At 47.1% G+C, this 22,941-nt stretch overlaps 1 protein-coding gene across 2 annotated transcripts in view; it reads right to left on the bottom strand.

The window, feature by feature from the left end:
* Window positions 1-21,643, bottom strand: part of ftcd (formimidoyltransferase cyclodeaminase) — a 101,864-nt gene extending 80,221 nt beyond the window's left edge. The window contains exons 1-5 of one of the 2 annotated variants that reach the window (XM_078551680.1): window positions 21,206-21,643; window positions 21,032-21,114; window positions 13,004-13,187; window positions 9,767-9,895; window positions 7,013-7,101 (exon numbers count right to left, since the gene is read on the bottom strand). In XM_078551680.1, the coding sequence (XP_078407806.1) occupies window positions 7,013-7,101; window positions 9,767-9,895; window positions 13,004-13,187; window positions 21,032-21,085 (456 nt within the window). In that variant the 5' untranslated portion in view covers window positions 21,086-21,114; window positions 21,206-21,643. The other variant, XM_078551679.1, reaches the window with a different exon arrangement.
* Window positions 21,644-22,941: the final 1,298 nt, after the last annotated feature.

Below are 22,941 nucleotides of genomic sequence, written 5' to 3'. Positions count from 1 at the left end.
CTGACTCGTGCCTTTTGGATGGTGGACAGGCTTTGGGGAGTCAGGAGGTAAGTTACCCGTCGCAGGATTCCGAGCCTCTGACCTGCTCTTTTGCCACAGTATTTATATGGCTAGCCCAGTTCAGTTTCTGGTCATTGGTAACCCATTGATAGTAGGGGATTCAGTGATGGTAATGCCATTGAACATCAAGGGGTGATGGTTGGATTCTCTCTTGTTGGATATGGTCATTGCCTGACACTTGTGTGGCGTGAATGTTACTTGTCACTTGACAGCCCAAGCCTGGATATTGTCCAGGTCTTGCTGCATTTGGACATGGACTGCTTCAGTATCAGGTGTTGCGAATGGTGCTGAACATTGTGCAATCATCAGTGAACATCCCCACTTCTGACCTCTTGATGGAAGGAAGGTCATTGATGAAGCAGTTGAAGATGGTTGGGCTGAGGACACTACCCTGAGGAACTCCTGTAGTGATGTCCTGGTGCTGAGATGATTGATCTCAAACAACCACAACTATCTTCCTTTGTGCTAGGTATGACTCCAACCGCTGGAGAGTTTTCCCCGATTCCCATTGACTCCAGTTTTGCTAGGGCACCTTGATGCCACACTCAGTCAAATGCAGCCTTGATGTCACCTCACCTTGGGAGTTCAGCTCTTTTGTCCATGTTTGAACCAAGGCTGTAATGAAGTCAGGAGCTGAGTGGCCCTGGCGGAACCCAAACTGATAGTCAGTGGGCAGGTTATTGCTAAGCAAGCGCCGCTTGATAGCACTGTTGATGACCCCTTCCATTTTTTGATGATGGAGAGTAGGCTGATGGGGCGGTAATTGGCCGGGTCGGATTTGTCCTCCTCTTTGTGTACAGGACACATCTGGACAATTTTCCACATAGCCGGGTAGATGCCAGTGTTGTAGCTGTACTGGAATAGCTTGGCTAGGGGCGCAGCAAGTTCTGGAGCACAAGCTTTCAGTACTATTGCCGAAATATTGTCAGGGCCCATAGCCTTTGCAGTATCCAGTGCCTTCAGTCGTTTCTTGATATCACGTGAATCGAATTGGCTGAAGACTGGCATCTGTGATGCTGGGGTCCTCCGGAGGAGGCTGAGATGGATCATCGACTTGGCACTTCTGGCTGAAGATTGTAGCAAATGCTTCAGCCTTATCTTTTGTACTGATGTGCTGGGCTCCTCCATCGTTGAGAACAGGGATATTTGTGGAGCCTCCTCCTCCAGTGAGCTGTTTAATTGTCCACCACCATCCATGGATGTGGCAGGACTGCAGAGCTTAGATCCGATCCGTTGGTTGTGGGATCGCTTAGCTCTGTCTATCACTTGCTGCTTATGCTGTCTGGCATGCAAGTGTTATAACTTCACCAGGTTGACACCTCATTTTTAGGTATGCCTGGTGCTGCTCCTGGCATGCCCTCCTGCACTCCTCATTGAACCAGGGTTGATCCCCTGGCTTGATGGTAATGGTAGAGTGGGGGATATGCTGGGCCATGAGGTTACAGATTGCGATCGAGTACAATTCTGCTGCTGCTGCTGACGGTCCGCAGTGCCTCAAGAATGCCCAGTCTTGAGTTGCTAGATCAGTTCGAAATCTATCCCATTCAGCACGGTGGTAGTGCCACACAATGCGATGGAGGGTATCCTCAATGTGAAGGTGGGGCTTCATCTTCACGTGTGGTGGTCACTCTTGCTGATACTGTCATGGACAGATTCATCTGTGGCAGGCAGGTTGGTGAGGATGAGGTTTTTCCCTCTTGTTGGTTCCCTCACCACCTGCCACAGATCCAGTTGGGCAACTGTCATTTAGGGCTCAGCCAGCTCGGTCAGTAGTGGTGCTACAGAGCCTCTCATGGTGATGAAGACCCCCACCCAGAGTACAGTCTGTGCCCTTGTTCAATATGGAGGAGCACTGATTCATCAGCTGAGGGAGGGCGGTATGTGGTAATCAGCAGGAGGTTTCCTTGCCCATGTTTGACCTGATGCCATGAGACTTCATGGGGTCTGGAGTCAATGTTGAGGACACCCAGGGCAACTTCCTGCTGACTGTATACCACTGTGCCACCACCTCTGCTGGGTCTGTCCTGCCGGTGGCACAGGACGTACCCAGGGATGTTGATGGTGTCTGGGACATTATCTGTAAGATAGGATTCCTTGAATATGACTATGTCAGGCTGCTGCTTGACTAATGTGTGAGACAGCTCTCCCAATTTTTGCACAAACCCCCAGATGTTAGTAAGGAGGATTTTGCAGGGTAAACAGGTCTGGGTTTGCCATTGTCATTTCTGGTGCCTAGGTCGATACTGGGTGGTCCGTCCAGTTTCATTCCTTTTTTGAGATTTTATAGCGGTTTGATAATACTGAGTGGCTTGCTAGGGCATTTCAGTCAACCACATTGCTGTGGGTCTGGAGTCACATGTAGGCCAGACCAGGTAAGGACAGCAGATTTCCTTCCCTAAAGGGCACTAATGAACCGGATAGGTTTTTACAACAATTGATAATGGTCATCATTAGACTTTTAATTCTAAATTGTTTATTAAATTTAAATTCCACCATCTGCCGTGGCGGGATTCGAACCCAGCCCCACCCCTTCCCCTCCCTTCCCTTCCCTTCCCCTCCCTTCCCTTCCCTTCCCCTCCCCTTCCCTTCCCTTCCCCTCCCCTTCCCTTCCCCTCCCCTTCCCTTCCCCTTCCCTTCCCTTCCCCTCCCCTTCCCTTCCCTTCCCCTCCCCTTCCCCTCCCCTCCCCTCCCCTCCCCTTCCCTTTCCCTCCCCTCCCCTTCCCTTCCCTTCCCCTCCCTTCCCTTCCCTTCCCCTCCCCTCCCCTCCCCTCCAGCACATTACCCTAGGTCTCTAGATTACTTGTCCAGCAACAGTACCACTATGCCACCACCTCCCCAATTGGCATAGGAAGACAGTGCAACACAAGGATAGATGTGTTGGCTGACAAATGGCTGAAGTGTGGCGGCAAGTCATATGATGAAACATCCAGGAATACATTTAATCGCTGTTGGCAACACCATCTAAAGGAACTTTCCAGGACGTGGGAGTGATCCTAACACGAGGATGGCTGTGAGCTTAAAGTTCGTGCGAAAAGATTCCTGTAGTGCCCTTTGCTACTGACTGCATTTCCATTAATGTTAATCTAGCTTCCTCAACGATGCCCTCAGTAACTTCCATGCAACCGGCTCTCTCTGTTGTTAACATAAAGCCTTAAAATGAGAAGATTACTGTGGCACTCTGTGATGCCTGCTATCTATTCATGTTAATCCAACTCATCTCTCTCAGTTGGGTTCAGTAGCCCCTCCCAAGCAGTACTGTGTGGAGCTGTCAGTTTCTGTGCTGATGTGAATCCAGCTCCCTCGCTCTCCCAGAAAATGTTGCGTGTTAATCCATATCTCTGTTGTTGAACTCAGAAGTTCCAACTAGCTTTAGAAGAAGAGGTTAAGGGAAGAAGTGGCAACATTTACATGGTGCTTTAGCATGTCTCTTAGATAAATCCCAAAGTGCTTCACTTACAATAACTTGCTTTGAAGTGTGACCACTGCAGCACTTATCTACATAAACAGCCAAAGGATGAATGACCTCTCCATCTACTTTTGTTGGTGCTGGCTGAAGTTGAATAGTACAGAGCTGGAAAAGACTGTGCAGTCCATCTGTACTAAAACTAATAGCTCTCAAAAGGCCATTCCTCAAATAACTATCCAATCTTCCCATACATTTTCCATTCTTTCTCCTGCACTGCCTCCCTCCATTTGGTCTGTTCTACACATTCATCAGCCTCCTCTGTAAAGTAGTGAAATCGCAACTCTCTTCAAAACTTGGGCCTGTGCCCCTGGTTCAAGAGTTTGTAGCAATCTCAAACATATTATGTTACCCATTCCCCAGAAGCCTCAAATATTTGAGAAACATTAGTATCTTCTTTGAACAGTATCGTGGTATTTTTAACCTTAACCCAAGCCCTCTAGAACAGGTGTTTTGACCTCAGTTTAAAGTCTTATCTTGGGAACAGCATCTGCGAAAATGCAGCACTCCCTCACTATTGCATCGTATGTCAGCCTGGATGATGTAGGGTGAGGCTGAAGCCACAGCTTTCTGACTTGAAAGCAAGAGTGCTACCAACTGTGTCAAGCTGAGCGCAAGGATCAGAAAGTCAGGTAGACAGAAAGAGAACTAGATTCTAAACTGCACTAAACTAAAAAGGTAATAAATCAGACTCAGACTCCACCATCACCATCCCTGGGTATGCCCAGTCCCACCGGCAGGACAGCCCCAGCAGAGGTGGCAGCACAGTGGTATACTGTCGGGAGGGAGTTGCCCTGGGATTCATCAACATTGACTCCAGACCCCATGAAGTCTCACGGCATCAGGTCAAACATGGGCAAGGAAATCTCCTACTGATTACCACGTACCGCCCTCCCTAGGCTGATGAATCAGTGCTCCTCCATGTTGAACACCACTTAGAGGAAGCATTGAGGGTGGCAAGGGCACAGAATGTTCTCTGGGTGGGGGAGTTCAATGTCCTCGGTAGCACCACTACTGACTGAGTCCTAAATGACATAGCTGCTAGACTGGGTCTGTGGCGGGTAGTAAGGGAACCAACAAGAGGGAAAAACGTACTTGACCTCATCCTCACCAACCTGCCTGCCGCAGATGCATCTGTCCTTGACAGTATTGGTAGGAGTGACCACCGCACAGTCATTGTGGAGACGAAGTCCCACCTTCACATTGAGGATACCCTCGATCATGTTTTGTGGCACTATCACCATGCAAAATGGGATAGATTTCAACAGATCTAGCAACTCCAGATCGGGAATCCATGAGGCGCTGTGGGCCATCAGCAGCAGCAGAATTGTATTCGAACACAATCTGTAACCTCATGGCCCGGCATATCCCTCACTCTACCATTACCGTCAAGCCAGGGGAGCAACCTTGGTTCAATGAAGAGTGCAGGAGGGCATGCACCAGGCATACCCAAAAATGAGGTGTCAACCTGGTGAAGCTGTAAAACAGGACTACTTGCATGCCAAATAGCATAAGCAGCAAGTGATAGACAGAGCTAAGCAATCCCACAACCAACAGATCAGGTCTAAGCTCTGCAGTCTGCCACATCCAGTCGTGAATGGTGGTGGACAATTAAACAACTCACTGGAGGAGGTAGTTCGACAAATATCCCCATCCTCAATGATGGAGGAGCCCAGCACAGCAGTGCAAAAGATAAGGCTGAAGCATTTGCAACAACCTTCAGCCAGAAGTGCCGAGAGGATGATCCATCTCGACCTCCTCCGGAGGTCCCCAGCATCACAGATGCCAGTCTTCAGCCAATTTGATTCACTCCACGTGATATCAAGAAACAGCTGAAGGCACTGGATACTGCAAAGGCTATGGGCCCTGACAACATTCCGGCAATAGTACTGAAGACTTGTGCTCTAGAACTTGCCGCATCTCTAGCCAGGTTGTTCCAGTACAGCTACAACACTGGCATCTACCCAGCAATGTGGAAAATTGCCCAGGTATGTCCTGTACACAAACAGCAGGACAAATCCAACCTGGCCAATTACCACCCCATCAATCTACTCTCCATCATCAGTAAAGTAATGGAAGGGGTCATGAACAGTGCTATCAAGTGGCACTTGCTCAGCAATAACCTGTTCACTGATGCCCAGTTTGGGTTCCGCCAGGACCACTCAGCTCCTGACCTCATTACAGCTTTGGTTCAAACATGGACAAAAGAGCTGAACTCCAGAGGTGAGGTGAGAGTGACTGCCCTCGACATCAAGGCAGCATTTCACCGAGAATGGCATCAAGGAGCCCTAGCAAAACTGGAGCCAATGGGAATCAGGGGGAAAACTCTCCATTGGTTGGAGTCGTACCTAGCACAAAGGAAGATAATTCTGGTTGTTGGAGGTGTTTATCTCAGCTCCAGGACATCACTACAGGAGTTCCTCAGGGTAGTGTCCTGGGCCCAGCCATCTTCAGCTGCATCATCAATGACCTTCCTTCCATCATAAGGTCAGAAGGGGGGATGTTCGCTGATGACTGCACAATGTTCAGCACCATTCGCGACTCCTCAGATACTGAAGCAGTCCATGTCCAAATACAGCAAGACCTGGACAATATCCAGGCTTGGGCTGACAAGTGACAAGTAACATTCATGCCTCACAAGTGTCAGGCAATGACCATCTCCAACAAGAGAGAATCCAACCATCGCCCTTTGATGTTCAATGGCATTACCATCACTGAATCCCTTACTATCAACATCCTGGGGGGTTACCATTGACCAGAAACTGAACTGGTCTAGCCATATAAACACTGTGACTACAAGAGCAGGTCAGAGGCTAGGAATTGTACCAGAAGTAACCCACTTCCTGACTCCCCAAAGCCTGTCCACCATATACAAGGCACAAGTCAGGAGTGTGATGGAATACTCTCCACTTGCCTGGATGAGTGCAGCTCCTACAACACTGAAGAAGCTGGACACCATCCAGGACAAAGCAGTCCACTTGATTGGCACCATATCCACAAACATTCACTCCCTCCACCACTGACGCACAGTAGCAGCAGTGTGTACCATCTACAAGGTGCACTGCAAGAATTGACCAAGGCTCCTTAGACAGTGCCTTCCAAACCCAAGTCCACTACCATCTAGAAGGACAAGGGTAGCAGATAGATGGGAACACCACCACCTGGAAGTTCCCCTCCAAGTCACTCACCATCCTGACTTGGAAACATATCACCGTTCCTTCACTGTAGCTGGTTCAAAATCCTGGAACTCCATTCGTAACAGCAGTGTGGGTGTACCTACACCACATGGACTGCAGCGGTTCAAGAAGGCAGCTTATCACCACCTTCTCAAGGGCAATAAGGGTTGGGCAATAAATGCTGGCCCAGTCAGTGAAGCCCACATGAATTAAAAAAGAAATCTTTGAAATGCCCAGGAGGATGGAGCGAGATTGAGTGGTTTTCTCCTCCCTACATAATGTGCTGCTTTTAAATTGTTCCTCTTTTCTGTACCTTTTCTTGTAGTCCTTCATATTCACCAGCTCGAATGCTGGGCAATGTTCTGCGACGCTCATCACGAGCTGCTTCTCCATATAAATACACTGTAGGAAGAGTAACAGTGGCATGGGAAGTTAACATGGGAAAACATACAGAGGCAGTGAGTTTGATTTTTTTGGGACTGTTCCCCCCAGACCTCACAAGGAAATCATGAGCCTCCCCCAGCCCGGGTGACGGCGTCTTGCCACCTTCCCCCACCATCCACCAGCCCCAAATCAGGCTCAAAATTATTCAAATGACACCATGCCGTTATGATCAGCAGGGCCTCACTATGCCCCTGGCCTTGTGGATACTTTACCTGCTATCAACCTCCCTGCATCCTCCCTAGATCTCTATTAATATCAGGGCCAATATGCCAGGACAAAAACAGAAACAGAAATACCTGGAAAAACTCAGCAGGTCTGGCAGCATCGACGGAGAAGAGCACAGTTGACGTTTCGAGTCCTCATGACCCTTCAACAGAACTAAGTAAAAATAGGAAAGGGGTGAAATATAAGCTGGTTTAAGGGGGGGGGTGGTGTTTTGTTGGGACAAGCAGCCAGTGATAGGTGGAGATAACCAAAAGCTGTCACAGACAAAAGAACAAAGAGGTGTTGAAGGTGGTGATATTATCTAAAGGAATGTGCTAATTAAGAGTAGAAGACAGGACAGACAAGGTACAGATAGCTCTAGTGGGGGTGGGGGAATACTAAAAGGTAGAAATAAACAATGGATGGAAATACATTTAAAAATAATGGAAATAGGTGGGAAAAGAAAAATCTATATAAATTATTGGAAAAAACAAAAAGGAGGGGGAAGAAATGGGAAGGGGGTAGGGATGGAGGAGAGAGTTCAAGATCTAAAATTGTTGAACTTAATATTCAGTCCGGAAGGCTGTAAAGTACCTAGTCAGAAGATGAGGTGCTGTTCCTCCACTGCAAGAATGACCCAGACCTCCCTGTCGCTTGCCATTTTAACACTCCACCCTGCTCTCTTGCCTACATGTCTGTCCTTGACTTGCTGCATTGTTCCAGTGAAGCTCAACGCAAACTGGAGAAACAGCAGGAAATGAGGAAGTACTTTTTCACAGAAATGATAGTAGAAATCTGGAATTGTGCCCCTCCCCCAACGCCCACCCCCACCCCCACTCCCACTTCCAATAGGTCATGGATGTTGGAAAAACTGACATCTTCAAAACTGAGATGGATAGATTTTTATTCGGCAGGGGTGGTAAAGGATAGGGAGTTGAAGCACAGATCATCCATGATCTATTTGAAAAGCAAAACAGACTTGGGGGCTGAATGATCTAATCCTGTTCCTGTGGCCCATAGACAAACATAGAATCATAGAAAGTTTATGGCACAGAAAGTGGCCATTTTGTCCATTGTGTCTGTGCCAGCTGAGAAACAAGCCACCCAGCCTAATCCCACTTTCCAGCATTTGGTCCATTGCCCTGCAGGTTACGGGCACTTCAGGTGCATATCCAGACACCTTTTAAATGAATTGAGGGTTTCTGCTTCTACTGCCCTTTCAGATAGTGAGTTCACCCCACAACCCTCTGGATAAAAAAATATATCCTCATCTCCCTTTTGACAAAGAAGTATTCAATGAACGGCATGACACCAGGAAGTTCTGAGGAACTAAGGGACCTTGGCGTGTGTGTCCATAGATCTCTGAAGGTGGAGGGGCGTGTTAGTGGGGTGGTGAAAAAGGCACATGGGACACTTGCCTTTATCAATCGAGGCATAGGTTACAAAAGTAGGGAGGTCATGTTGGAGTTGTATAGAACCTTGGTGAGGCCACAGCTGGAGTACTGTGTGCAGTTCTGGTCGCCACATTGTGGGAAGGATGTGATTGCACTGGAGGGGGTGCAGAGGAGATTCACCAGGATGTTGCCTGGGATGAAATATTTAAGTTGTGAAGAGGGGTTGGATAGACTTGGGTTGTTTTCATTGGAGCAGAGAAGACTGAGGGGCAACCTGATCGAGGTGTACAAGGTTATGAGGGGCATGGACAGGGTGGATAGGGAGCAGCTGTTCCCCTTAGTTGAAGAGTCAGTCACGAGGGGACAGAATTTCAAGGTGAGGGGCAGGAGGTTTAGGGGGGATGTGAGGAAAAACTTTTTTACCCAGAGGGTAGTGACCGTCTGGAATGCGCTGCCTGGGAGGGTGGTGGAGGCAGGTTGCCTCACATCCTTTAAAAAGTACCTGGATGAGCACTTGGCACGTCATGACATTCAAGGCTTTGGGCCAAGTGCTGGTAAATGGGATTAGGTAGGTAGGTCAGGTGTTTCTCACGTGTCGGTGCAGACTCGATGGGCCGAAGGGCCTCTTCTGCACTGTGAGATTCTGTGATTCTAATCTTTTTACCAATCACTTGAAATCTATGCCCCTAGTCGCTGACCTTTCTGCTAAAGTAAATAGACCCTTCCCATCCACTCTATCCAGGTATCTCGCAATTTTATACATCTCAATCAAATCCTCTCTCAACCTCCTCTGTTCCAGGGAGAACAATCCAAGCCGATGCAATCTTTCCTCATAGCTGCAATTTTCCAGTCCTGGTAACAGCCTCGTAAATCTCCTCTGTACCCTCTCTAGTGCATACCAAGCTATTACTATTATACAGTTAACAGAGTGAACACATACAGCAATTCGTATGGGACTGCACTTGCCCCCATTCGGTCCTAAAGTTTCTCCTTATGATTTGTTTAGCTTTTCTAAATGTACTTACCAGGGACTTGCAGTTTCTCTGCAAGCCGTTTCCCAAATTCGTTGGCACACTGAACACAATCCTCCATACCAACATTCCGGACTGGGATGAAGGGACAAACATCCAAAGCACCTATTCTGGGGTGTTCACCTGACAGCAAAAATTACCAAATTAAAATCAAAGCAGCCCAAAGTTCTTAATCTTCCAAAACTGCCACAGTTGTGAAAGAGCAAAAACCACATTGAAAACAAAGCTGCAAACATTCCAAGTTAGGAAGAGAAATATTCAGCTATCCCGCTCCTAGGCTGGAATCTTTCATTCTGAAGTGTAAGTTCAGTGGCGGAATTGGGAGTGATTTCTGCCTTGGTGAGGTGGGGGTGGCGGGATGGCTGACCACGTTCTCTAGGGCCATCTCTCTCCCAACATCCTTGCCTGGAAACCTCCCTCCCCCACCCAGTCACAGGACTTCCCCAGACCCAACACACACGGCCCTTCCCTCCATCCAATGTGGCTGCACCCTAGCATTCCCTCAGTGCTTCCCTCCCTGCCCTGGATAGTCCTTTCCACGGACAACCTCCCCCCTTCCCCCATCTCCCATTTTCAGCCTCCATGTCACCCTTCCACCCTACCCACTTCCGCCCTTTGCCTGCCACCCATATCCTGCCTCCGCACCACCCTTCCATTCTACCCCCTCTACCTTCCTTTGCCTGCCTCCCACATCCAGCCTTCGCCCCACTTTACCCCCCGCCACACTTCCACCCTTCATCTGCTTGTCCTACCGGCACCCGATATGAGTCAAGTTGTGAGTGGTCCCCAAGAAGACCAAAGCAGCATCTACTCACCTCAAAGTGATGGAAGACGGAAGTTTGCCAGGTGCACACCACTTAAATATAATCGTAAAAATTAACATTCTAATTTCTGACTGGTGGGGAATTTACTTTGGAGGGGAAACATAATTCTGGTGAGGTGGCCTCTTAAACAAGCATGCGTGACATGCTAATGCATGCAAAGATGCTTCCCGAGATTGTTTGTAGGGAAGCTTAACCCACCTTAAAAGTCCTGAGGACAGAATTCCTAAAGTTCATCCTGATGTCAGAAAACTGATTTTTGGAGTCCTCTTGATTGGCACCCCATCCATCACCTTAAAAAATCATTCCCTCCACCACTGGCACACAGTGGCAGCAATGTGTACCACATTCACCATGCACTGCAGCAACTTATCAAGCCTCCTTGAACAACACCTTCCAAACCCACGACCTCTACCAACTAGAAGGATAAGGGCAGCATGCAGCTACGTAAGAACACCTCCAAGTTTCCAACCTCCAAGTCATACACCATCCTGACATGGAACTATATCATCGTTCTTTTACTGTCGTTAGGATGAAATCCTGGAACTCCCTTCCTAACAGCACTGTGGATGTAACTACACCACTGGACTGCAGAGGTTCAAGAATGTTGCTTGCTACCACCTGTTCAAGGGACACTAGGGATAGGCAATAAATGCTGGCCTTGCCAGAAATGCTCACATCCCAAGAATGTATAAAAAGCATTGTGCAGATTGGCTTATCCATAGCTGCTGGGCAGCTTGGTTATGATCATTGTCTAGGCTTGCAAATGAAGAACAGCCAGTGTACTGTGTCCATATCTTCATGAGTGGAGGGAAGAAAACCATGGAGGAAAATAGAAAGTAAAGGGCAGCTACAGATCATTGACCTTGAAACTGGAATTTGTCTGCAACTTTATTCAACCTCTTTTCAGTCCCTGGACAAAGCTTGAAATGAAACATTATTAATTGTTGCTTGGTAGTACAGAACTTGAGTATTGCTAAAAAAAAAGGCATATGTTGTAGAAGCTTTTTGTCTTTCACTCATCAGGACAGATTCACAGGATACCAAACCTAAAGGGAACAACAAATCATACTGCATAAGAAGAGGGTGCTGATTGCTTGGCAAGAGGACTCTGATTGGTCAAGGCATTACCATGGGGAATGAGCCAGGGAATGGCTATCCCCCAAGCTTTTGTTTAGTTGTTTCATTGCGTGGACATGCTCTTTCTGTTTGCAAAGGACAGGGCCATGTGTGTGAATATATCTCCATGGAAACATGCCTATCAGGAGCATGTAGAATTCAGCTCATAATGTGGGGAAACCCTCAGTGGTGAAGTGTTTTGAGAACATCGATCCAAAGTCGCCTGTTCCTCCAAACCTGTCACACTTCACAAATGCAATGCTTCAAATTACTCAGATAATGTATCCCAAAATATTATTTTCTGAAAGAAAGCTATCTACTTTGCATTTGAATGAATCGATACCACCTGCTTTCCCCAGCTCCCTGGCGCCCCTGTTTCACAGACTGCCCACTCGCTCACTGAAATAATACTTTTACAGATTAATTTTAAATTTGCTTCCCGTCAAGTTCAGGCCACGTCCTCGGTTTCTAATACAAAGCTCTCATAGCCTTCCTTTATTCTGCTATGAGGGCTTACACCGAGATTCTATAATGCACTGGTACATTTTCCTTGTCACTCGGGTATCTAACATGAAACTATGGGTTTGTCAGTTCCACCCTGGAATAGCTTATCTAAGTCATTTCCCAGCAAAAGCATCAACCCAGAACTAATGAGACCTTATGTTGCCTGGACGTTGCAGCAGAGCACATTTATTGCTCTAAACTTGGGGCTACTTGGGGTTCAAGTCAGAGCCATTTTGAACTCAGTTCATCTGCCAATGGATACTGTAAGTGAAGCAGTTTAAATCCTTACTTCCAACATGCAGCATACCTATTCCAAATCTATTCCAGATAGCAGCCTAAGTGAGAGCATAGGTCAATATATCTATCACTGTTTTGACAAGGGCCATAATTCTGAGTTGTAACATGGTCAGAGACTGCCACACTCATGACTTAACATTAGGTAACCACAATGTGTTTAACTTTTAAATAAGTTATTGTATAAGCATCACACTCTTGTGCACACACACACACACACACACACACACAGACCAAAGTTGGCAGACTGTGAATTTGGGCCCACAGATCTATGGAACAGATGTACCGAGGGGCGCAGACGGGTGAGAGGAGGAAGCCCTTGGACTCTGAGCTACATTGTAAACACCGCTATAGATTGCACAGAATGCTACAGTTCCATAGAACCCCGCAAAACTGAACTTCCCATCTACTTTAGAATCAATGTACTATGTACCATTAAAGCAGATATCAAAATCTGTCCAATCTCCCCGCAGCAGCCCATCCACTAGCTCACCTCTGTGTGTCGTCATGTCAATGAGCTGGAAGGCCACCTGTGCAGCACTTAGTGCTCCTTCCACGGCAGCTTCTGGAGAGCCAACAAATGTATAAACAGTCCGATTGGTGGAGGAACCAGGATCCACGTCTAATAGTGAGCAGCCATCAGTCCGTGAAATGGCATCAGCAATGGCATCAATAACCTACCGGGGGGAGTTCAGGAAACCCATTTATTCAGAGGCACAGCTTGAGAGCCATTTACAGGAAAAATAGTGCAAAAACAATGTGGAACTTTCAAGCACAAGATGACCTGGACACAAGCTGGCATTAACTCCCAACAAATCAAGGAAATGCAGGGTGGAATCCTGTGCACTCCCCTGCCATTGTCCCACCTCCACAGCAATTAAGCTGGTGGATGGCCTTCTCACCCTGCTGCTAATTGAGGCGTTTAAGTGGGAAATTAGTGCCCACTTAGAGGCCTCATCCCACAATTGCTGTTATTGACCCAGCAACAGGCTGAGAGCACCCATGTGGCTTTGCTTGAGGGCTTCCAGGAGTGCTGGAAGTATTCCATCCATGGAGAATCACAGAGGCCACCTACTTAAGATGACCTTAGAAGATCATAGTGTGATCAGGCAGGGTCACTGGCAAAACTTAACTAAAGTTTAGAAAGAGTTGAACCCTTAAAACACTCTCACTTAGCAAATTCCCCGAGTTTAGTACTCTGTCGAAGCAGTGCTCCATTGAACTGGACTCGATGATGTCATCTGGACCATAAATCAGTTTTGACCTTGGGCAGCAATGGGTGGTGCAGATTCCCAGGAAAACAGCTGCCAAGAGAACCCAGGACCAGAACTTAACTGTTTTTTGAAAATTTCTTTGTGGGCTAGAAGGAACAGGAGTGATCCTCTTGATCCCTCAAGGAAACAGGGCCCCAGACCCTATCCTGACTTCGATCCATGCCCCACTCCACCATCACATATCTAACTGTTGATCATTCCTGTGGACCTCCTATCATGTTCATAGGAATGTAGGAACAGGAGTAGGACATTCAACCCCTCCAGCCTGTTCTGTGATTCAATTAGATCATGGACGATCTGTATCTTAGATTCTTCTACTTGCTTTGGCTCCATAACTCTTAATGCCCTTACCTAACAAAAAGATATCAATCACAGTCTTGACATTTTTGGTTAACCCCTAGCCTGGACAGAGGAGAAAATTCTAGACTTCAATCACTATTTGTGTTAAAAATTGCTTCCCGACATCATTCTGACTGATCTGGCTTTAAGGTTTTGAGCTGGATTTTCGTGGAAGAGGCAGGAAGGTTGAGTTGCAAAATTTTCCGACTCCGCAGACTCGTCTCCTTTAAAAAAAACGTCGGCCCACCATGTTTCTGTTCATCCTTCCGATGCTCCCTCCCATGTATCCTCCATAGCCACTTATCCAGTATCCACAATGAGCAGCCGTCAGGATGTCTTTGAAATGGATATTAAAAAATAAACTTCTAACAATCTAATAGAGCTGTCATTCAAGCACACTTCATACTGAAAAAAACTCTCATTCATAAAAGCCATTGAAAGAAAAAATTTAATTCTCTCAATTGGTCAATCCATTGTAAATATAAAGAAACACACTCACTTACCACATCAAAGACAGAAAATTGTTAAATATAACGTCGCAGGAGAGTGCCCTAACAAATCACTGCAGTAAAAACACATCTAATTTATAATAGTCTAACTTATGAAACTGAAAGAACACTTCTTTTTATATTTCAAAGCCTGTCCATGAAAGAATTCCACAAGCAGGCAGCTGTTTGTTTTTTGGTTCGACACTTGGAACTGGGGTTCCCCCATGGTTCCTGGCTCCTCTGAGAGAAGGGGTCTGACTCCACTGAAATTGCCAGGGGGATTTGATCTGCCCACCCCTGCAATAGAGCCAGCAAGGGCGGGAGTGCTGCATGCTGGCTAGCTACCCACATTCTCATCCCACGCCTACGAAAATTGCTGAAAACAGGAATGGGGGCAGGAATTCCGGAATCGGGTCCTGCCTGCCTTTTTTAAAGGGCTCCCAAGTCGGCCCAACTCGATGAAAATCTGGGCCTAAGTCTCTTGTTCTCGCCTGCAGAGGACAAAGTTTCTCTCCATCAACACTGTCAAATTGTTTAATCATCTTAAACCTCTCAGTTAGATTACACCTGAACCTTCTATACTTGAGGGAGTACTAACTTAGTCTGTGCAACCTATCCTCAAGATTTAATAATTTTAGCACGTTATTGCTCACCATTGACACAGGGTTCGGTTAGGAGTCAAGCCTGATCTGTGTTAATATAGGGCAGGAGTTGCAATTTTATCCCAGGCTAGCCTCTTGCCCCAGGTTAAATTGGCTGCAGTATTTGAAATGTAATCTGTTCTATTCCCCAGTATCAACATAAATTTGAAAAATTTGAAAAAAGAATCATGAGTAAAAGATATATGATATGATGCGGGAAACAGGCATATCCGTTAGAATTGTCTTCCCCAGCAGAGTTTGATTGCTGAAGCTGCAGTTGGTTGGTGTAAGGCCAGGGGTGGGGCAGGGTAACATTTCCACCAGCTCAATCAACAAGTTGCACAATGTAGTTCGAGACAGAAAGCAAGCACTTATCAGACTGAGATTTGCATATCAGAGTCACTACATTCCAGATACCCTGGTCTTTCATTTTCACTGATTATGGCACTCAATCTCTTCAATGTATAAGAAACATTTACAGATGAACTTTCAGACTCTTCAGGGGGCATGAGGTGTCACGTATTGGCATGGATGGGGCACAGGAAATGTGTGGTGGTGTGAGGGATGAGGGCTGGAGGGATTTTGTTTGTTGTATTTATTTTTTTGAACAGCTGTGAAACAGTGCCGGATCACCGAGGCAGACGTTTTCCCGGTTGGGTATGTGGGGCTGGGAATTTTCCCAGCCTAGGAGTGAAAATTCAGGCCTCTGTTTAAATGTTGTTGCAACGGTAGACAGTAGATTTCAGCAGAATACTCACTGGCACTAGTAGGGGTAGAAATAGGAAGATATGGCACGTTAATTTGTGTCTAGACTCATGACGCAGCAGTGAGGGATTCAATTCCTGGGACATTGGGGCTTGTTGTGTGGCAGCAGGTACTTATTCCAGATGACCAGGTTGTACCCAATGTTCCCTGTAAGGTTTGCAGCCACACAGCTGCAACACAAAGGTCTCTGCACAGGTTGTACTCAAGTTGGCCCCTTTAAGCTGCATAGGAAATTTAAGGGAGCCACACACTTAAATAAATCAGCCGTGCACTCCAAAAACAAATGAGAAGGTACTTTGGTTGCACCTGAACAGAACTGGGACCAATATCCTTGTGGAAAGATTAACTAGCGCCATGGGGTTGAGTTTAAATAATTTGGTAAGGTGTTGGAATCAGGATACATTGGCCCAGATCTTCCGGTCTCCGGAGACCAGGCGCATCACAACCCTGTGGATGACCCAGCGCACGGATCTCCCTGGGAATTGCCCAGGAGGTTTGAACTTTTGATGGGAAATTCCCCTGCTCCCTGGGACACTTCATAAAAGTCTCCAACTCTGAATTAGAGTCAGAGACTTCGGACAGTTCCAATGTGCTTGCCAGGATAGTTACCCAGGAAACAGTAAACATAAGAATCCTAATCTAAGCCCCGGGTAATTACACAACTGACCAAACCCCAATCTACCTGCCCCCCCACCACCACCGACCCTCCAACTACCGCCTGGACCCCTCTACTACACCCTGACCCGACGACCCTCCACCAACCAGCTACCTGACCTGATTACCCCCGACCAGACCTGACTACTGCCAGCCAGGCTTGACTACCCCCCTAACACCCGTCTATCCTTGACCCAGCTACCCATTCACCCACCTACTCACCTTACACATCTGCCACCCTACCCACCTCACCCACCTACCACCCTGCCCACCTACACACCTCACCCACTGTGGTGAGTGGTGCCCGAGTTGGTACTATTGATAGAGTTGATCAGCAGACACTTCTTAGGTGGAAAACTTCTAGCTTATTTACAAAGGTACTCAGCAGAAACTACACTTGTGCTTTCACTTCAAACCCTATCTCCACATTACTAACGACTAACTACAGAGGTAGCCCGCGCTACTCTCCTATTGGGTATTAAAGATCATGTGATCTTCCTTAACAAACATTCTCCTTAAAGGTATATTACACATTAGATAAAACCATAATTACCACATCCACCTACGCACCTCACCCACCTACCACCCTACCCTCGCCACCCTACCCACTTACCCACTTACCTCACCCACCTACCACCCTACCCCTCGCCACCCTACCCACTTACCCACTTACCTCACCCACCTACCACCCTACACCTTGCCACCCTACCCACTTACTCACTTACCTCACCCACCTACCACCCTACCCCTCGCCACCCTACCCACTTACTCACTTACCTCACCCACCTACCACCCTACCCCCCACCACCCTACCCACTTACCCACTTACCTCACCCACCTACCACCCTACCCCCCGCCACCCTACCCACTTACTCACTTACTTCACCCACCTACCACCCTACCCCCCACCTCCCTACCCACTTACTCACTTACCTCACACATCTAGCGACCCTACCCATTCACCCATTCACTAAATTTCACACTGGACATTTAAACGGACCAGACAGCAGGTATTGCTGTAAAAAGAGGGCAAGTCTTCTGCGCTGAACCTCTTCTCGGGTCTCTGTGTGAATTCCTGCACTGAGGGAGTTCTTCAGGATGCTGCTTTTAAACGTAACCAGGTAAGTGCGCAGTTTTCTGACTGATCAGCAGAGTGGTTTTGACACTGATCGGAAGATTTGGACCAATATTATAACGTAACAACCAGGTGCATTGAGGACTGGAAGACACAGCGTTAGGAATAATACAGAATTCGGTGGGATCATAGAAAAACACAAAGAAGTCTGAAGTTGGGGTTGGGGTGCATGGGCAGAATTTAGCCCATGTCGGGTGGGCTTGGTGGGGGCAGGCGGGAAGCAGACCGCTGTCCACGATCGAGGCTGGAAGGCGATTTCACACTGGTGGGCCAATTAAGGCCTGCCTGGCATGAAACGCAAGTGGCAGCGCTGAGTGCTGCCTGGGTGGGGCGTAGTGCGAGCAGTGCAAATGCGAACTTCACACATGCGCGCGGGTGTGCATTTCATAATCTCCCCGAGGCACAGAGCTGCCTCAGGGAGATGAAGAATTTTCAAAAAAAAAGGATGTGAGAAATGTTATAAAACATGTCCCCTTATGTGGCTCTGTCACATAAGTAGGCACATGTTATAAGTGAGATTTTAAAATTATTTTATTTTGATTTGATATTGGAAACCTCATCCTGCCCGTGGATGAGGTTTCAAAAAAATGCAAAGGTCGCTTGGCCTTTTCACCTGCCCGCCAACCGTAAGGTTGGATGGGCAGCGAAAAATTTAACTTAATTGATACTTTAATTGCCTTAACAGGCCTTTTAATTGTCAGCAGGCACATGCGGGAATCAGCAGCATGCCCGCCGACCAAACTATCGTGAGACTGCGCGTTGGTATCGGGACGCTTGCCCAACGTCAACGTGCGTCATTTCGCACTCGAGCGGGTTGGGCGCACGCCCACCCACTGAGGTGAAAATTCTGCCCCATGTGTGTAAATACTTGAAGATTAAGGCTGGTGATCTGCAGATGTAAATAGCCAAGTCGGAATATGATATAGTAGCAATACCTGGGAGCCGGCACAAAAGGAATACTTAATGTTCCTGGATACAAGGGCACAGATTTTCATCCTCGAGACAGGAATTGCAAGTTGGCCATTTCCCACAATATCTTGCTTTGTTGCAGTGCAGTTGAAGTTGTGTATATGGACTTCCAAACAGCATTTGATAAAATACCACATATCACTTGTTAGCAAAATGAAGTCCGTGGGATAAAAGGGGCAGGAGCTGGAGCTTGGCTGAGAGATAGAAAGCAGATAAAAGCAAAGTACTGTGGATGCTGGAAATCTGAAACAAAAACAAAAATAGCTGCAAAAACTCAGCAGGTCTGACAGCATCTGTGGAGAGGAATATAGTGAACGTTTCAAGTCCGTATGACTCTTCATCATAGAAAGCAGAGTTGTGAATGGTTATTTTTCAGACTGGAGGAAGATACGTATGGGGCAAAATTTTTATCTCGGTGGGGGAGGGGGCGTGTGCCCAACCCGCTCAAGTGTAAAATGATGCATATTGACGTCGGGCGAGAGCCCCAACATCAACGCGCAGTCGTGTGATATTTCCGGAGTTGGCAGCGCACCGACAATTTAAAGGCCTATTGAGCCTATTAACAAGGTAATTAAGAGAAACTTTTGGCTGCCTGTCCAACCTTACGGTTGGCGGGCAGGCAAAAAGGCCAAGTGGCCTTTGCACTTTTCAGGAAACCTCATCCATGGGCGAGATAAGGTTTCCTAAAGCAAATAAAAATAAAATAAAAATGTTTAAATTTAATTAATAAAATGCCCCTGATCATGTAACAGAGTCACATAAGGGGACAAGTTTTATTACATTCTTCATTTCTTTATTATTTTTTTAAACTCTTCATCTCCCTGAGGTAGCTCTGTGCCTCAGGGAGGTTATCAAGCGCGCACTTGTGTGCATGCGTGAAGTTCGCACTTGCCCCGCTTGCACTCCCCCCCCACGCCCACACAGACAGCGCCAAGCGCTGCCACTTGCGTTTCACGCTGGGTGGGCCTTAATTGGCCCACCAGCATGAAATTGCTTTCTGGCCTTGATCGCGGGTGGCGGTCTGCTTCCCGACTGCCCCCGCCCACTCCTGCCCAGCCCGCCCAACAAGGGCAAAATTCTGCCCAGAGTGTTTCCCAAGGTTCAGTACTAGAACCACTGCTGCTTTTTATACGCACTAATGACTTGGATTTGGCAGTACAGGGCACAATTTCAAAATGACATAACAGTTGGAGGTGCAGCAAGCAGGAAGGAGGATTGTAATAGGAGAGATAGACAGGCTGGTGGAATAGGCGAACACACAGAAAAGAATGCTTTGAAGAAAATGAGGAGAGACCGTACATGCTGAATGGTACAATTTTTAAAAAAAGGATGCTGAAACAGAGAACTCTGGTGCTTGTGCACAAATCTCTGAAACTGGCAAGACAGGTTAACAATACAATTAAGAAAGCTTGTGGGATCCTGAGTTTAAGAAATAAAGGCACATAGAGCACAAAAGCCAAGAAATTATGTTAAACTTATATGAACCATTATTTTGGCCTCAGTTGGAGTTTGGGGCCACACTTTAGAAAGCATGTGAAGGTTTTGGAGAGGGTACAGGAGCTTTTTACCAGAATGGTTTCAGGAATGAGGGGCTGTAGTTACCTGAATAGATTGGAGAAGTGCAATTGTTCTCCTTGGAGCAGAGAAGGATAAGAGGAGACTTGATAGAGGTGTTTAAAATTTGAAGGATAATCATTTGAAAATGAAAGGGCTCAGATTTAAGGTGATAGGTAAAAGACACAGGTGCGACATGAGGAAGTTCTTTAATTACAATTTGGAATTAAGTGCCTGATCTAGGGTGGTGGATTCGGATTCATAACTAGCCTTCAAAAGGAAATTGGATAAAAACGCAAAGGAGAAAATGTTGTAGTGATATGGGGAAGGAGCAGGGAAGAAGGACTAACTGGACTGCTCTTCAACTAAGTTGGCACAGATTGAATTAGTCACCTTTGGTACTGTACTATTCTATGATACTCCAGCACAGGGGACATCAGAACAGGAATGCCAAATTAGAGAGGGAGTTCTGGCCATTTTACGTTTTCCTGACCCAGGAAAATAATTGTCTCAATCCTGAAGTCAAACAACTCGACTTCTCAAGGGAATTGAAGCTGGGATCTCCTTTCTGTACATGGCTACTCATCACCTTAACTTAATGTGGGATTGCTGCATCTTCAGTTTAATCTGCTGCATCTAGATCTGGCAAGATATCTTGTAAATTACTATCCAGGCATTAATGCAAATCCATTGGTACCTTACCTCTTTACTTTGCCCATTGGAAAAATTTGGCACACATTCCACAAGCCGGGCCATGATTTTCCAAATAACTGTCACTTCACTTCCTGCAAATAAGCAGATTGTAATAAAATCTCCTCAGAGCACAGTTACCCAGTTCACATTGCACTCACAGCTATTCATTATTGGAACTCTTACCTTTAATGTGTCTGTGCTCAGACTACAACCTTCGTGGACTTTTCACAGTCTATCAATCAGTTACTAAAAGGGCAGGTTGCTGATGCCACCACCTGATAAATCAGAATTGAAGGCACTAACTCTTAAAAGTACAGTCTCATCATTAAATAAACAAATCCAAACAGCACAATCCTAGACCAAGAATAGACCTTACTTCATTTTGAGTTAATCTTTCACTCGTTTTTACTTTTGCCCTAAGTGTTGGCACCAAGCAGAGCACAAAGTTTGTCCTTAAATCTCAAGTCCCAGAAGAATACCCCTAACTGCGTCAATACAACATTTCCATCTCTCACACCAATCATACAGGATTTCTGGATGAGATTGTCAAATTTACTGCCAAATTAATGGAAGTTGTGGATTTATTCCATTTTATCTGAACCTTATCCTTTGCTTGTGTTCATTGCAAATTAAGTTGGGGGCGACAGCATTTCAGTTGGGGAGCTCAGAAGTCCTGATTTTCTTTTAAGCAGGGTCCCTGCCCAGACATTAATCTGAGTTACAGACTTGGCTTTCAGATGGGCAGGGTGGGGTGGGGCAGAGCAGACAACAGCAGCACGCAAGCATCCTGCAGCTTCTAGTGGGAGCCTGTGGCTGGGGGGAGGGGTAGGGGGTGAGCGTGGTGGAGAAATCAGAGCCAAGCGGAAGGGGACATCTGATCCCCAACCCTGGGCACCCAATTAGAGAGCAACTTTTAGAGGAGGATCCACTGGGGAGGGAGGGGTAGAAGGGGACTGATCCCAGGGAAGGAGGTCAGCTTGGGATATGGGGGAAAAACAGTAATGTCCGACATTTATTTGTTGGGAAATCTCATCCATAAGATGGGATTTTCCACTCCCATTGGCGAGTGCCATGGCGGGCCGGTGGGGGGGAATTCCACAGGAGGGGCAGGACTCGGTTTCACGCATGCTTACATCTGATGGTTTCCGCCATGGCGGATCGATGATAATAATAATAATAATAATAATAATAATAATAATAATAATGCAAAAGTCAGGACTTTCCTTTGGGGCCTTTCTCAGATCGCAGACATCTGAGGAGATGATGATACTGGAGGCCTCACAGTTACTGGATCCTGGTGGAACACGTGCAATGCATGCTGGGTGGATTCTCATGGACCTGGCTCTCTCACGATGCAGTTCTCGGAAGGTGGGAGGTCTCCATACAGCAGCTTCAAATTCGCCGAGGCTTCGAATCTTCATAGACTTTGCTGATGCTTCGGACCTGCTTTGGCACTTCAGGGACATTACCGTGGTCTCGCACCATCTTCCAGGGACGTCGCCATGAGCAGGTACAGATGAGTGGTGAAGAGTGGGGCGGAGAGGAAGGTCTAGATGTGAGTGGGAGAGGAAGTTGTACTGGAGTGGGTGAGGTTTGGAAGGGGGAGGGGGAAGGTGTTGGGGAGGGGTGTGAAGTTGGGAGGGGGTGTGGGAAGGTGTTGGGGGCGGGCAAACATGTTGGGGGGGGGCTAAGGTGTTGGGGGATGAAGTTTGGGGGGTGAAGGTGTTGGGGAGGTGACATTCGGGGGGTTGAAGGTGTTGGGGAGGTAATGGTGGGGGGTTGAAGGTGTTGGGAGGCAAAGTTGATGGGGGGGTGAAGGTGCAAAGGGGCAATAAGGTGTACAGAGAGTAGGGGGGAGGAAGGTGTACGGGGGGAGAATGTGTATGGTGGGGGGGTGGAAGGTGTGTGTGGGGGTGGGC

This window comes from Cetorhinus maximus, chromosome 11 (assembly GCF_964194155.1).
Source record: "Cetorhinus maximus chromosome 11, sCetMax3.hap1.1, whole genome shotgun sequence".
Lineage (NCBI taxonomy): Eukaryota > Metazoa > Chordata > Chondrichthyes > Lamniformes > Cetorhinidae > Cetorhinus > Cetorhinus maximus.
Note: the sequence above shows the minus strand (reverse complement) of the source record. Positions and strands in the feature narration are given on the sequence as shown.